The 16,086-nt window shown below is 36.1% G+C and overlaps 2 protein-coding genes across 8 annotated transcripts in view; both read right to left on the bottom strand.

Moving 5' to 3' along the window:
- The window catches only part of LOC126370620 (actin-binding Rho-activating protein-like), a 62,437-nt gene extending 50,504 nt beyond the window's left edge, over positions 1 to 11,933 (bottom strand). Inside the window, exon 1 of the mRNA XM_050015585.1 lies at positions 11,751 to 11,933. Coding sequence (XP_049871542.1) covers positions 11,751 to 11,807 — 57 coding nt within the window. The 5' untranslated portion in view covers positions 11,808 to 11,933. The remainder of the gene's footprint in view (positions 1 to 11,750) is intronic.
- A 550-nt stretch (positions 11,934 to 12,483) lies between these two features.
- Positions 12,484 to 16,086, bottom strand: part of LOC126370515 (protein unc-13 homolog A) — a 103,619-nt gene continuing 100,016 nt past the window's right edge. For all 7 annotated transcript variants that reach the window (XM_050015381.1, XM_050015379.1, XM_050015384.1 and 4 more), the window contains one exon: positions 12,484 to 15,960. In XM_050015381.1, coding sequence (XP_049871338.1) covers positions 15,784 to 15,960 — 177 coding nt within the window. In that variant the 3' untranslated portion in view covers positions 12,484 to 15,783. The remainder of the gene's footprint in view (positions 15,961 to 16,086) is intronic.

The following is a 16,086-nucleotide window of genomic DNA, read 5'->3' as shown; positions in this document are numbered from 1 at the left end:
TGGTTGATCGAGGAGAGGCCTGTTCCCAGCAGTGGGACGCATATAGGCTGTTTATGTTATGTATACGTAGATATATAATACTATCACTCAACGTATCTTCATACAGAAACAACAATCAAACCATAAACATCGTCGAATTCAAAATTTCGTTTAAAACAAATTGAAAATTAGCAATTCATCATAATTATTAAGGATTTTATCGAAGGACGATTTACTAGCTTTTGATTTTACGTCACTTCACTAATTACCTACGAATTTTACGAGTAAGTATCTATTTGAATTTTTAATGAAGACCACATTCCATTTTTGAAATTGTTTTGTTTTTTATTGCGTCATTTGTTTCGATGTCTGTGCAACCTATATAGGTATTGTGTTTAGATGAAAACCTTAAACGCGTAGTTACGGTTACGAGTACTTATATTTATACACTTTGAAACCATGTCACATTAACTTTTTTGACAAATTAAACCGTAAGTGTCATTAAATGTCAAATATGATAGTGCGAACATGAACAAAGTGGGTACATGATATTGCTCATGACATATTATATCGCAGTCTATTATCTATTCTAATCGTATTTCATAGGTAGCTTACAGCGAGTACGATTTATCTATTTCAAGTCTATCTTGTCATTGATTGATATGTAATCCAATATGGCATCGTACGTCATAGACGAGCATTTCACCCGAAAATTCCGGGAGGTATAATGTAAGTATAGTATACTATAGGTTATTGAATCGTGTTGATTTGAATGAATATTAAATATATTATTAAATATATTACATTCAGGGTGTTAGTGACATCGTAACGAAATATTTGGATGGAGTTATGATTCAGACCATGTTTCTGAGTTTATATCAAGTGTTATTTCGTGTCACAAATCATGAAACAGGAAATAATTAAAAAAAAAACACTACTTAAATCTGATTATGTTGACAAATCTCTGTAGTCTAAGATGTTGATAATGTTTCGGGCATTTGACTTACGATCTGGACGTTAGAATTCGATTCCCGATGCGGACATTGGAGAGGCTGTCGTTAGTTTGGCTAGGACATTGCAGACTGAATCAACTGATTGCTCGAAATAGTAAGATGATTCCGTGTTTTGGAAAGCAATAAAGCCGTTGGACAGATGAAATATTGCTCAATTTAAAAGTAAGAATAGGTGGGGATTGATAGGTGCGATATGCGTTATATGGTTCCAAGATTGCATATTTTATGAAGCGCTTATAACACTTGGTCACACTCCGGACATTTCATGCAAAAAACCTCGTAAAGAGAAAATTTTTAAATCGAAAAAAATCTGACTCTTACGCGACTTGAACCCGCAGCTCTTGTCTGAGCGGGACAGGCGTGTTAACCATTACACCACCGGAACCTCCTCCATTTCCATGCAAAATTATTTCGACCTATGTATCGCCATTATACTATCTACACTATTAAATTTTCTCTTTGTGAGTTTTCCCAGGCACAAGTGCTATAAAAACAAAAACATCGACGTTATCGTACACGCGCATCTGATTGTGTGACGTCTGGCGCCATATAATTGAAATCCAAAACAAAATCGAGAGGGGTGAGGTAAACCTATCTCAGCCGCTGGTGGGGAGCGGAGAGGTGCCGTGCTATCCGGAGTTATTCCTTATTCTATGACTTGGTAATCCATCCACCGGTTGCCTCAAGGTTGCGGCCTATGGCATTGGGTGTAGGTGTAAAATGTATGGCGAAATTGTTCCCGGTCCTCTATTCAAATTCAATAATATTTTTATCTAGTAAGTACCTTAGTTAAACTTTGAATCGTCATTTTTAACATAACGCCACGACGTCTCATCCGCTTAAAACTACTGCAGCTTCTTCTCAAAAAATTCTCTTTAAAATTTAATAAATCTAGTTATTAAATAACTTGTAATATATACCTACATTGATTTAAAAGATGTGTTGCTGTTGCAGTTTCTTGAGCTTTCTTCTCCTTAGCTATAACATCTTGCGAAATGACACTAGATTCAAAAATGTTAAATTGACCTCAACAAGTTTATCTATACTTACATTGTTTTAAGTTTACGCGGTTATTATCATAATTAAAACACATAATAACGGGTTCTTACCGCGTTTAAAATAGGGATATGAGACTCCCGATATTTCTCATATCCCCATTTTAAACGCGGTAAGAACCCGTTATTATGTGTTTTAATTAAGTTTATCTATGATAATTATTATTACGTTGAATAAATGATTCTGCATGTCGTTTCTGTAGATCTCGAATATTAACTCGCTTATCACTTCGACGCTCACTTACACTTCGCATTCGCATTAACCTGACCTTGATTTGGTACTGAGTGATACATCAGGGGTTTTAGTGGCAATCGATAATAAATCCGACATCACAGTTAGTGACGTCATAGACCCTAACCGCGATATAAGTGATGATCCGTACTTCGGAAGGCACTTAAGGTTACTACTTACTGATGTAAGCATGTAGTCGTTACATGAGCCATGTCAGGGGCCTTTGGCGGCTCAGTAATAACCTTGACACCAGGGTTGATGAGGTTGGTATTCCACCTCACAACCCACACGATAAGAAGAAGACCGCGATATAGGATTTAACCCTTGAAAGGACTAATTAAAACTTTCGTGGTTGTATTATTTCCTCCTTCAATAATAAATGGAAACAGAGAAATTTACATTTAACTGAAATGGAAACTTTCAAAATTAAATTACAAACGTCTTACTGGCACGGGATTTGAACCCGCAGTTATTGTCAGTGGGACGATAGCGTGTCCCAGCGAGCGTGTGCTTGACAAGAGTTGTAGGTTTAATTCCCGTCCGATTCTGAATTTTTCGATTAAATATTCTCTTTGGTAGTTTCCCTAAGCGGATGAATGTTATAAAACAAAATTATTTTCAAAATGTTGTTCAAAATTTTTGAAAATAATTACGTAGGTGACTCTTGATTTTAGTTATGTGTTTACCTATAGTAGGAAGCAATGTAATATTATTTTAATTACCGACTAATCTAGGTAGGTAAAATCAATCGCTTAATTCAAAACTGCAATATATAAGGAGTTCTTAAATGAATGAATTTGAATTGAAATGATTATATTAATTCATTTGACCAAGAATAAATACTTAAATATATTTCCTAGGTTATTACTCTCTGGAACTACTTAATAAAAGCTGTTACTAATAGAAAGTTACTTGATACCGCAGACGGCAAGCAAGTAAGTTATAATATATGACAAGAAAGAATATTATGGGGTTCGTCGCTCCGTTGCGGTGTCGCAACGCTGTCATTTCAACGACATCGCAACGCATTATGTTGCATTAGCGGAATTAATTCCTCTAACAACAAAAAACTCTTTTTTGAAGTCGTTTAAAAACTAACATACGGCGCAGTAGATTTACGCAATATCTAGGTTGAACTGCATTTTGAAGGAAATCAAAACAGACAGGATCAACGTATTCCTAAAATGCAATCTGACTTGTCCACTTATGTGTCTCTGTACCCTATTTCCTCTTCAGAAATGTAATTTGATCTTACCATAGAATTTTAAGGAGATAATCTCTGGAGGTATAATTGAATGAAGCTACGTACGCATATTCTGATTTGATTAGGATTTCCATAAACATTGGCTGCAAATTGTCTTCTGATTACTTGTCGCTGATTACTCTGGCTAGTCAAGGATTTATGTTGTATGTTAAGGGCCCAGTCTGCGGTTGCAGAATTTAGAATTTGAATATTTTCACCCCTCTCGGAGAGCACCCCCGCTGACGTCACTATACCTGAAGCTGCTCTACTTTACTGTCCCAAGCAAATACCGATCTATTACTTACATCATGTATATTTATGTACAATAAACGGTAGTCAAAGAAATATCGTAATATTGATAAAAAAAGGAAAATAATTGTCACCAAAAATTCGCAACGGCTCAATTTTGAGGAGACTGCAGCCTTAACAAATGGTTTGAGTTGCATATCGACTATAAGTATGGGCGTTGTGTCGATTATACTGGGTGTTAGTGACATCGTAACGAATACTGAGAGGGATGATTCAGACCATGATTCTGAGTTAATATCTAGTAGAATTTTCCGTCGCAAAATTCATGAAATTTTGAGTTTTGTTTTTAATTATTTTCAATTCCATATTGTGCTTTTAGCTGCATAGAACCCAAATTTCAATAAAAAAAACAATAATGACAAATTATCGAAAATTTTCGATGTAATGGAGACAACAGCTGCTCGAACGGGTCAACGGCCACACGCACCGCGCGCCCCGCTCCGCACGCCCCGCTCCGCGCGCCCCGCGCCGCACGCCGGCGGCGGCGGCGGCGGCGCGGCGGCGGCGCGGCCTACAAAGTAGGCACTACGAACCGATCCTATTTCTTTCTCTGTCTATCGTAAATTATAAATTTATTTTATTCTTATTCTTAAATGGACGGATAATCAACAGGCATAAAATTTATGGAATACACGTCAATTTTAAGCAGAAATCTAAAACAACCGACAGAATTAAGTTGACAGCACACGTCAAACGGTTTGCATACCAGCGAGATACCTTTTTGATTCGACCGGGTTATTCATTCATTTACTCATAGGAATCGGGGCCATTATCTACCTAAAACAGTTGAAACAGTAAATAATTGTATTCTTTGTTGTCATTAGAATAACTAACAACCAACTAACACAACCACCACAGATTAGATAATTAGTTACCTACTATGTCAACCATCCACCAACTTAGTATGTAAATACCTACGCAAAACCTCGCTACACAAAAATCGAGCGAGATCGCGTCTAGAATTGGGCGGACACTCCGCCAGAGTGTTGCCTATCGATATTCTATCGATACCTAGTAAAAAAAAACCAATAGTAGGTACCTATCGATAGATCTTTTAGATCAATACCCATTATTGTTACAAAGCAAGACCTATCGGTACTATCGCTAGTATCGATCTAAATGTACTATCACTACTTTCGATAGTTTAGACAATTTTCAAGTTCAACAATTGATAATCTACCTATCGATAGTTCGGCAACTCCGCCGCGTAGGCAATGTCGGCATGTTCAAAGAAAAAAATTGTCCGAGAGGAGTGATCTTATTTTTCTTGTTACATGTTGGTACCGAGGTACTAAGTACATACTAAGTTATTCGTGTTTTAAATCTCATTGTTAAATCATCAGTAAAGAACTAATTAAACCTATCCTGTTCTGTGTACAATATTCATGTAACGGGTACGTGCTTACATAAGTACCTAGTAGACGGGAGCAACGACTTAACGTACCTTCCGAAGCACGGATCATTTTACTTTCGGACAATCAGGTGATCAGCCTGTAACGTCCCAACCAAAGGCCTTATAAACACATTTTTGTGATATGTCCCCACCGGAATACGAACCCGGACCCTCCGCATCCCATCGCTCAACCACTGGACCACATAGGCCAAGAAGGTTCTAAGACATAATTAAAGGATCCTGGGACGCAAGACCTCCGAGTTAGGGCTTGTTTGATCTGTCTTGATGGATACTCGGACGTGAAAAGCCTCACGGATCAAGGGCAACGCGCGCCAATAAAGTAGGCATTACGAACAGATACTAGGTATTTCTTTGAGTTGATAGGTATCAAGTGAAGTTTCGTGTCGCAAAATTCATAAAAAAATTAGATTTTTTTCAGTCCCATATTGTGTTTTAAGCTGCATAGAACGCACATTTAAAATACTTAAACAAATAAAAATTACTAATTATTAAATTTTATCAATGTCATCAATAATAATAATAACGTATCTACAACTTCAGCTATGCGCAGGTGAATAGCCGGCGCACGGGTCAAGGGCAACGCTCACCAATAAAGTAGGCATACGAACAGATACTATTTCTTTCTCTGTCACTTGCACCATAAACATACTTCTCTCTCTCTGTCTAGTCGTCGGCTCGACTCGGCCGCGGCCGGCGCGTCGTCGGCGCGCCTTTGATGCTTTGCGCTAACGCCGCCGCGCGCTTCCGCTCAGTCGAATACTAAGCTTGACCCGAATCGCGTGATGTTTTTCGAGGATATTTTTTTCGTGTTTGTGAGTGTTTTGTGTTTGTTTTATTCTGTAAATGAGTAGTGTCGACTATGATGATAGATCATAGACCATTTACTGCACAAAAGTATGGAAGATTGTTGATGTTTATTAAAGAGCAAGGTGTTGTGTTTGTGAGTGCGTGTGATACCTACCTACCGCGGAGGAAACGCGATGTTGCATACCTACGTGACGTGACATGTTCTAGGGTACCTACCTAGGTACTTCATCCGAAGGAATACCAATTAAGGTAAGGCAAGAGTAGGGTTTTTATTGTTAATAAGTTAGGAACGTTTTAATAACTGGTAGGTAGGTACCGTGCGTGAAAAATCGTGGCAGTAGGTGTTCTACTTCAACAAACTCAACATTTTTAAACGTTGCACCACTAAGCATCTAAATACAAGAGAATGAAAACTCCTACCTAGATACAACATCGTATCACGCACGCACGCGTAACGTAGCCGTGCGTAGGTTTAACGTCTGTGTGCCGCGTTGTTCAACTTACATTGCGGCACAGTAAAAATTCAAAATCTTAATTAAACATTTGCGACAAGAAAAACACCCACCATCGTTTTTAGTACAATCAAATAGGCGTTCCATTTTTTTTTCGTTACGATGTCCCTAACACCCTGTATATTCACAAAATGGTTTATAATAAAGTTGACTTGTCATGATTTGTTGCCTACTCCGAATTTCCCGCTGGTAGCGCAACCATGGGATCCCAATGAAATAGGGTAGATACGGGGAATTAGAAGACTTTAAGGTAGTCGACAACTACTCACACTATCAAAACATACCATTATAAGCATTGTTTATTACAAATTCCAAACCAACCACCACCACCAGGTCATTCGCGTTAAACTGAAGAACAAAGGAAGTGATTCTAAATACCAATAAAACAAGAAAGGTCCTCGACCATTTGATACTTAATAATGTACAACGGGCGTGCCTAAATTCGATTGAAGTGGCTCAGGGCTTTGATCAAACAGCATCAAAAGAAGCTGACATTTTTATTTTTAAGGTGAGATACCACTGAAACGAAGCAGCGCGGAGATACCACTGAAACGAAGCAGCGCGGGGTAGAACCGTATGGAATAAACTAATCAAAACTAGCCAGTTGTGTGTTTTTCTAAGGTTATCTGGCGTTATCTAACATACTGTTGATTTTCATCAACAAAACCTCAATTTATTTCATTAACTTGTACTGCCCATATTGTGGCTGACTTTACAAAGTAACGTATCTGCAATTTTTTGCTAAAATAATTTGTGTCGTATTGAAAATGGCAAAAGTTGTAAATCACATTCGCCAAAAAATTCAGATACGTCAGCTAGCGAAGTCAATGTCGATATACGTCCCACTACTATACACAGGTCAATCAATCCATGAATTAATTTGATTTCGGGAAAAATCGAGACCACAAATCTTTACCTTGATTGAAACTAACTTGTCTACTGAGTGGTTTTGTTAATAAAAATCACACCCGAATACCCTTACGTAGTTTTTGCTATAAGGTAATGACAATGAAATCGACACAGCGCTCTGACACTACTCTTAGTTTACAGTTTTCTTTGAAGACAGTCCGTTCATCAACATCGTTGATGGTTTATTGATGAATCAACAGCGACGAGTGGCTACGAGACTATCGTATAAAAGATGGCAAGAAAAATTATGCTTCGGTACTGTGATATGCTGCTCCGCTCCGCATTGCTTCGCTTCAATGGGAACGCACCATTATGAGTCTAACAGCAATGTTCGTTGCCGTCCGTACAAAATAATAGTTGTGTAATGTGAACATGACAAACAATTTAACATCACTTATCGAATCAAAAATCAACCTCGTTCTGTAAGGAAATAATGAAACAAAATTCAATGATAATTATTGTGGCATCGTATTCGCACTACGTGCATTTGTGCGTGTTTAGTAACATTGAGAAAAAAAATGAATAAAAAGTAAAATTATGATAAACTGTAAATGAAACGTCAAGTTGTGCGAATCATGTCATGTTCAAGTCTTGCAGATGCCAAAAAATAAACAATTTCATACGTTCGACAGGTTTCCTCTCCGTTCAGACGGTAGTAGTAGATTCTGTAAAAAACCGATGTTTGTGAATTTCTTTAGGTTAGCTAAACTGATCCCGAAATTAACGAAATACCTAATTACAACTTAGGCTTAGAAGTACTTTTGTATACCGTAGGTAAAATTTAAAAGTCGAATGACTTTCGTTTATATTACGTTGAGGCTGTTTAGTGACTATTGGGATAATTTAAAGTTACGTCCAGTAAGAGGTACATACATACACGGAATAGAAGAAAGAGGATGGAAATACCCTTCTCCATGGGAACCGCTGTCGCCGGTTTAACCCCGCTCTCTTTTACTACTACTTCTGCAAACAGATAGAAGCTCTAAATTCAAAATTCAAATATCTTTATTTTCAAACTATTGTCCATAGATAACTCTACTGCTCCTCAAATTCCATAGGTAATGCAAAAGATGTGTTTTGTTTTTATAAACAACCGATTAGCATTCCTGTGATATGTGGAATCTCCTTGCATGATAGTCGATATTTGATTTTTTGAAAGAAAGAAAGAAACGTTTATTATAAAAGGACACCACAGTATCAAATACAAAACAAATAACAAATATATAATTGCCCTGCAGGTTAAAACACACAAGACGACCCTTTTAATATACTATAGTTTAGCTCCGTGCGTCGTAAAGTTTGCGGGCGGGTGGAGTGCAAAGTGACCAAATAGCTCATACTCCCTTGACCCTTCCATCCTCTTTCTAATATTCCGTGGGTACTTATTATCTCAATATTAGTAATCCAATGGTTTTCAAACTTGCGAACCAGTTCTAGTTGAAATGACAAAGTTCAAGGATAATAAAGGAGTTTATAAATCCCTTTAAGCCATTTCACGAATCCAAGGGCCATAGTGGAACGTATTTTACTAAAGTAACGGCGTGTTATCATGGCCGTTTTGACGATCGTCCCGCACATCAAGTTTCGTATTGATTAATAACTACTTTAAATGAACAAATAGCTGTACTTTTTTGTCATGTCGCCTTCACAGCGTGCCAGTAGCTTCAAAAGGAACCATTATACTAATCTGTCTCTACTATAAGTAGTCTACAGTTTTCCACTGCTGAGCAAATACCGCCCCTTTCACTGTTGTTAGGGATCTCAAAGTTTTCGCAGTAGGTATTGGAGTAAATTAATCAAACAAAAGAACAATGGCACTTAGCAGAGTTTCATTCAATCCATTTTCGTAATGAAATACCCGCCACAAAAGAAAATTAAAACGAAAGTCACGAACTGGTCTTGGTCGGAGTGACAAGAATTACGGGTTCAAATCCTGTCCGAGTTTAATTTTTTGATTCAATTTTTACTTTGTATCTACGGGTGAGTGCTATATAAACAAATTCTTCAATGAGTCACTCTTTGCGGTCGATATCTAGATACAGTCAACCAACATACATACATACATAAACTCACGCCCGTAATCCCTAATGGGGTGGGCAGAGCCACAAGTAATCAAAGACAACTTGCAGCCACTGTTGATACGATGTCGTAAGCTGGATATGATAAACCTTATGGTGATAAGCACACAATCTGTCTGTCGGTTTTTACGACATGCCCGGGACAAGCAGCTGAACGTGTTCTATGTTATTAGCTCCCAGAACAGTATACAAGCGACACAGACAACCAAAAACAAAAATAAAGATCGATTCAAACCATACCTGTAAGAAACAATATAAGTAAGTAATTCATGTCAACATTATGATTGTTGATTAACACAAGTCAAACATTTTGTAAGTACTGTATTACTATTATATAAAGGTAAGTGTTCAATGTAAACCAGTTCAAAAGGGCAAACGCCCTAAACGGATATAAATGGCGCGTGGCGTCTCATGCAGTCGAAGGTTAAGAGTCATTCTAGGTCATAGAGCCGGTTGGGTCATACAAGTAATATATGAACACAGTACAATTGTAGGTATATTGACTGCCTTATCAACAGAATAAAAAAGCGATGAAGCGATGAACACGTGTAGATATTTTGTCAGCCAAGTAAAGTCGAATCGAATTATTTGACAATTGGTCTCAATTTTGGCTGTCAAATACTTTTATACACACGTTCACCGCTTGATTGTTTCTTATTGGTATGACTGTAATTGGGCCGTGTAATAGGTTCAAGATAAAATATTAAATTCTAATTACTAAATAAAGACAGTGTAAAACTAACGAAAAACATTTTCTTTTTACTATTTAACTTATTTCTGAATTTTAATCAAGAAATACGTAAAAAAGTCCGATATTTTATCACGTTTTTCTATGACGTCTCAGGTTCCTTTTTCATACAAATTCCATAGTGATTAAATTTCGTGTGTTGAAATTTAGTAAAAAGTAAGTGATTTGACTAGTTGGAAACTAGCCTATTGTAGGTATTGTATATTGCTCAAATACCTATATAATTTTATTGAATTTTTTAAACTAAAATAATTAGGAGCAAATATAGAACAAAACGCGTTCAGCTTTCCAGGCAACTCGTAAAACCTAACATAGAATTAGTTGTGTCTTTCCTTTATAAAAGCACCATAATTATGGATGATAACCTGCTTGTCATACATCAGGACCTGTATCGAAAGCTGCAAGTTGGCTTCTGATCACTTTGGCTCAGCCTACCCCATTAGGGATTACAGTCATGAGTTTATATAAGTGTGTAGGGATATGTCAGATATCACGAATGCATTCTTTAAAAAGTTATTTAGTGTCTCGTGCAAGATTTTTAATTTTCCATAACACTTATCTTCCGGTTCAGGTGACTCAAATAGGGATTACCGGAGCCTTCTTAAGGAAACTTTGTTTTAAATAAGGTGTATCTGCAAAAGCCATAGCAGTGTTCTAAGCTTTCTTTAATCTTGTATTAAACTGTTCTTGCAATATTATTAATCCGTCAATAACGTGTACCTTCCAAGGTACAACTGAAACTAACTGAATTATCACAATCCGGATATAATGTGTAGCTTATAAGACAACTGAATCTAACTAAATCATCATAATCCGTAAATAATGTGTAGCTTCCAAGGTACAACTGAATCCAACCGAATTATCACAATCCGGAAATAATTTATACCTTGCAAGGCACAACTGAATTTAACTGAATCATCATACTCCGTAAATAACGTGTACCTCCCAAGGTATCCGACTTACTGATTTTGAATCTAACTGATTTTTTTTTTTGTTGAAATTTGGAGGTAATTTTCTTTTGTTTCAAATTGGAGATTGGAAATAAAACAGAAGTACAAGGTACTTACTTACGAGCTTATTACTAGTAGCAAGAATAACTTTAGTGTGTTTTTTTAATTAAGATATTTTTTGCGTTTGATCACAGTCTCACTTGACAGTTAGTGAATATGTGACTTAAGGGTACCTTACCTAGTAAGTGCATAACCTACGCCTACGCCTATGTACTGAATTTAACTACTTCTTCGTTAGTTTTAATAAACAAAAGTAACATAAATCAAAATCACAATGCGGAACTAATTATTTAGAAACAATTATGTAACAAATAAATTTCTACGTCTCTATGCACCTATGTCAGTCTACGTGCATTATAAAAACGTGACGAGGAAAACCAATGCAAACAAGTGACAGCTGTTTACATAAATAATCCACTAATGCATGCAACGAAGCCTTACCCGAGATCGCTTCTGTATCGGGTCGTCCCCGGGGATCGTCAAGAAGTTGCCGCTCATTTTCACAAGAACACAACACGAACTTTCGAAGTACTCAAGAGCGTACGAAAATAGCGCGCGAATCGTCCGGGCACGTGCGTACGCGACTGTTAGCCGACTTGCAATGGTTAACAGACTTTATGAATGAATGACGTTTTTAAATATACCACTTTCTTCCCCTGCTTCTTGCCTCATCCCCCCTCGCCCGGCCAAGTGTGACGTCACAGCGGCCGCGTAACCAAGAGTATGCAGTGTGTAGGAGTGTCTGCGTTCCGATCCGATTGTTACCTAAATAAACTGTGTGATAATCCGTGAGAATTTCAGAGGAAATTCGTGATTCAGCGCCTACAGAATTTCGTTAATTTTGCCCGGAGAAAAGTATGAAAGTTGCTTCCAATGTAGGAATTTCTGTTGTGTAATTTAAAGCGAAAAATGAAGAAAATAGAAACTCTTCTTTGTTTATGAAATGTTCAGTGTTTATAACTGTTTATTTATTACTAGAAGAAGTGTTCCAACTAGCTTCTGACGCAGTTGCTATACGTGTTTATTGGCGAACAAGTGTTTCGTTCGACATACGTCATTGCAGTACCGCTTTGAAACCATCTGGTCGTATAATTATCAATGGAATCCAATCGTTCAGCCAAACAGGAAAGCAAAACAAACTCCCGTTCTAAACAAACAAAAATAAAACACAAACTTTATTTGAAATACGGATATTTATTTATTTTTTCATAAAAATTCTAAATTCAATAATGTGTTTAAACATGTAACATTTACATATATGCATTTATACAAAGATATATGCAATGTTTAGTGATTTTAATACTAAAGTTGGAGCGTAACAGACTTACAATGATGCCGATGCATGTGACGATCACATTTTACACTTAAAAATTATATTTACCAAGTATTGTCAAATGGTAAAGGTTTATGTGTCAATTTGTTTTATATATTTGATGAGTTTACAATGAATACTGTGCGCATTTCTTTTACTCTAGCTCGATTCGCAATATCTTCATAAACTGTTATTTTTGGGAACGTAAGGACTATTATTGATATTTCATAGATACGTGTATGATCCGTTACTGATTCTGCAGATTGTTGATGGTAACATACAGAGAAGTTTTAACATATTAGCGAGAAGCAGTTATCACTGTTCTTTCATTTTCAATGGAGACATTGAAATCTCTTTCATTACCCTTTCAATCTGTAATATCCGTAACAATTTTTATTAGTTAACATTAACGTACATCGAACATAATACTGATATATTTTGTTTATGTAGATATCACACGATCCCATCAACATAGTTGCCTTCCATTCACATAGCGATGGACGTACGCGACGAGAAAGTATTTACAAATGAATGATTCAATGAATTATTATCACCGGTGTGACTTGTGATCAACAATTTTTGCATCATGAGAACTAAAACTGATCGGAAATCTACCAGAGGAGATTATAATATATGTTATGCCAATGGCAAAAGGAACTATAGGTATTACTCTTTTCAATGTAATATCGCACGCTTAAATGTATTTTTTAAGTAATTAATTTATGAGTTACATATTTTTGATTATTGAAATGGACAAACAGTTTATTAATCGAAACATTTTATTTTTTACCAAATTGTCGTGTTCGTTAGTACATTGAATAGAATGTAGGAACGCTACGAAACACAATGCGAATTGAATTTTAAATTCTGTTAAGTATTAATTTTCACTATTACGCTATAGTTACACAGATTCAGTCGACTCGGAAAATACAAATAATGAATAAAAAAACTTTCATTAGTTAGTTAAGACGAGTAAATATATATTTAATATATTGAGATTTGGACTAGACAAACCACATTCTCTATCTACAGATATGTAATCCATGATAAATGCTAATATTTAGAAAATCTAACTCCCGTGTTGTTAAGTGATGTGCTTCTACACATCGCGTATATTGTCAAAGCCACTCGACCGAATAATTTGTGGAAACTATGAAAAATTCCATAATAAAGATGTCTTCCATCCGGTACAGAAGAACAGCCAAAACATTCCCACTGGATACTAAAATAGACACAGTCGTTAAAAATATAGCGTTGAAAGGTATCCTATTTATGTGTCTAAGAGTAAATATACAAAACGACACATCAACAACAAGAAAAGTATGTCTTAAAAGATATTACCTTGTATCGTATACTGCATTATTGCTAAAGGTAAATTCAATTGTATTTATAAAACAGTATTATAAAATGAGACTGACGAATTGAAACACCATAAAATGCATGCTATACATTCACATTATGATAATGCTTTCAGCGCATATTTAAATATGTATTAGAAATAAAGTCGAATGTCAAGTGGAATTGAGAATATACACACACTAAATTTATTTATGTGACGATATCAAACACTGTGTCTTTGAGTTTTGGACTGTGATTTTATTTTATTTTAAATATTTGTTATATCAACAATTCTTCATCACTGACCACCATTACAAGAGTCTTAACAAATTATTATTGAGCACTGACTGATACAAACAGTCAATCAAAGAAATATGAAGATGGAATTTTAATGGAAATATTGTTCATAAATTGATTTTACAGGTATTGAAAATTTATTTTTGTAAACAAATCCATCAGTGCCCTGTAAATGAAAATGATTTTGTTCTGGAACGACACCAGATTTCAACAGTTGATTCATGAATTTAACATATTATATGAAACAGATTTAAATATTAAATATTCACGACGATAATGATGTACTTCAATTTATAACAATATCACAATTTTCAATTATAATATACATAAAGACATAAGAGATTTGAGATTACACATTGAACAGGCCAAGCGTATTAAAAGTAAGAGCAAAGTTGTGATATAGGTATATTTAGTTTAATAACATTTTTATAGTTGGTATTTACACGTCAGTAAGATATTGAAATGAACCACATGCGATGTTGACACTCGGAACGGGACATAAAGGATAAACGATGACAAGACCGTACACTTTAGAATAACTCATAGCTATCTCTATATTAATTCCATTTTAGAACACTCATCTCCTAACGAACATGCTTACGACGCATAATCCTATACACCACGCAGTTACCGAAAGGAAGAATATAAACGCAGTTCTCAACACTCAATATTATATCGATAACACTTTACTAACCAGACATAAGCAAAGTATACCAACAAACGAGGGAAATAATTTACATAAGGCCATATATTATTATACTGTACATGTATAACGAGTAGATGATTAGTTAGATAAATAATTATGCAGTAATATTAAGGGTTAAGGATTAATGCATCCGTATTTATGACAGTTTGGTCCATATAAATATTATTACATAAATCGTGTGTAACGCGTCCACCGTTTTACGAATCCAGTAAAGTTAGCAAATTATCCATCATAAGTAGAAAACATTTAGGATTATTCAAATTGAAATATTAGATAATAAAATTGTCAAAATTAAGAACAATGATTAAAACGTTAACAGTTTTGAATTTACACATGATATGACTAAAGAAGAAAACGAAATAAAAGTGCACAATGTTTTACTGAATACCTAAAGAGATTTGGACGACGCGGCGCTCGCAGCCGCCTACGGTCAGTCTTTTATGCTAATGTTTACGAATTTGTGCAAAATATTCTACTAGTCGCGTAACTTAACACAGTAATTTATTTACAAAACGAATCTCAATAACGAGATTATAAGGAAACAAACAAACGACCTGACCGGGAACTGCCGGAGCGCCGAATGTCACTTTTGATATTCTCCACTCATAGTCTCCTTTACTCGGAGAGGTGCAAGATCTGGTTTTCCCTTTATCCAAACTTAGTCTTGTGTAACGCTTTCTAGTACTTCGAAGCAAACACGAAGTAGACTTCACAACCGGTTCATTCCAGCCGTAGTCCTGAAGCTGGAAGATTCGATCCTTACGGATAAGCTTTGCTAAGCTTTTGCTGAATTTGTGGCACGTGTTTGGTTCTTATAGGTTTCACGATGGTCCTTGACTTTGGCCCGCGGGTGCTTCTGACCGCATTTCTGACTTGAGCTTGACAAACTCCTTGGCAACCTCGTCACTGTGCCTCTGAGACAGGATTCGAAGGATCGTCCAGCCTGTTTCGTCCATCTTTACGCGCGTGCCGAGCGGTAGCCAGCAAGCGGCACTACCCTGTAAACAAAAAATCAACAGAATTAGCGATTTGCAGTAAGAAGTTGCTATCGGAGCTGTTTATCATCTCAAAATTATTTTCAATAATAATTTGTGTTCCACATGTCTTAGGGCCTAACATTGTGT

The sequence above is a fragment of the Pectinophora gossypiella genome, chromosome 11 (assembly GCF_024362695.1).
Source record: "Pectinophora gossypiella chromosome 11, ilPecGoss1.1, whole genome shotgun sequence".
Taxonomy (NCBI): Eukaryota; Metazoa; Arthropoda; class Insecta; order Lepidoptera; family Gelechiidae; genus Pectinophora; species Pectinophora gossypiella.
Note: the sequence above shows the minus strand (reverse complement) of the source record. Positions and strands in the feature narration are given on the sequence as shown.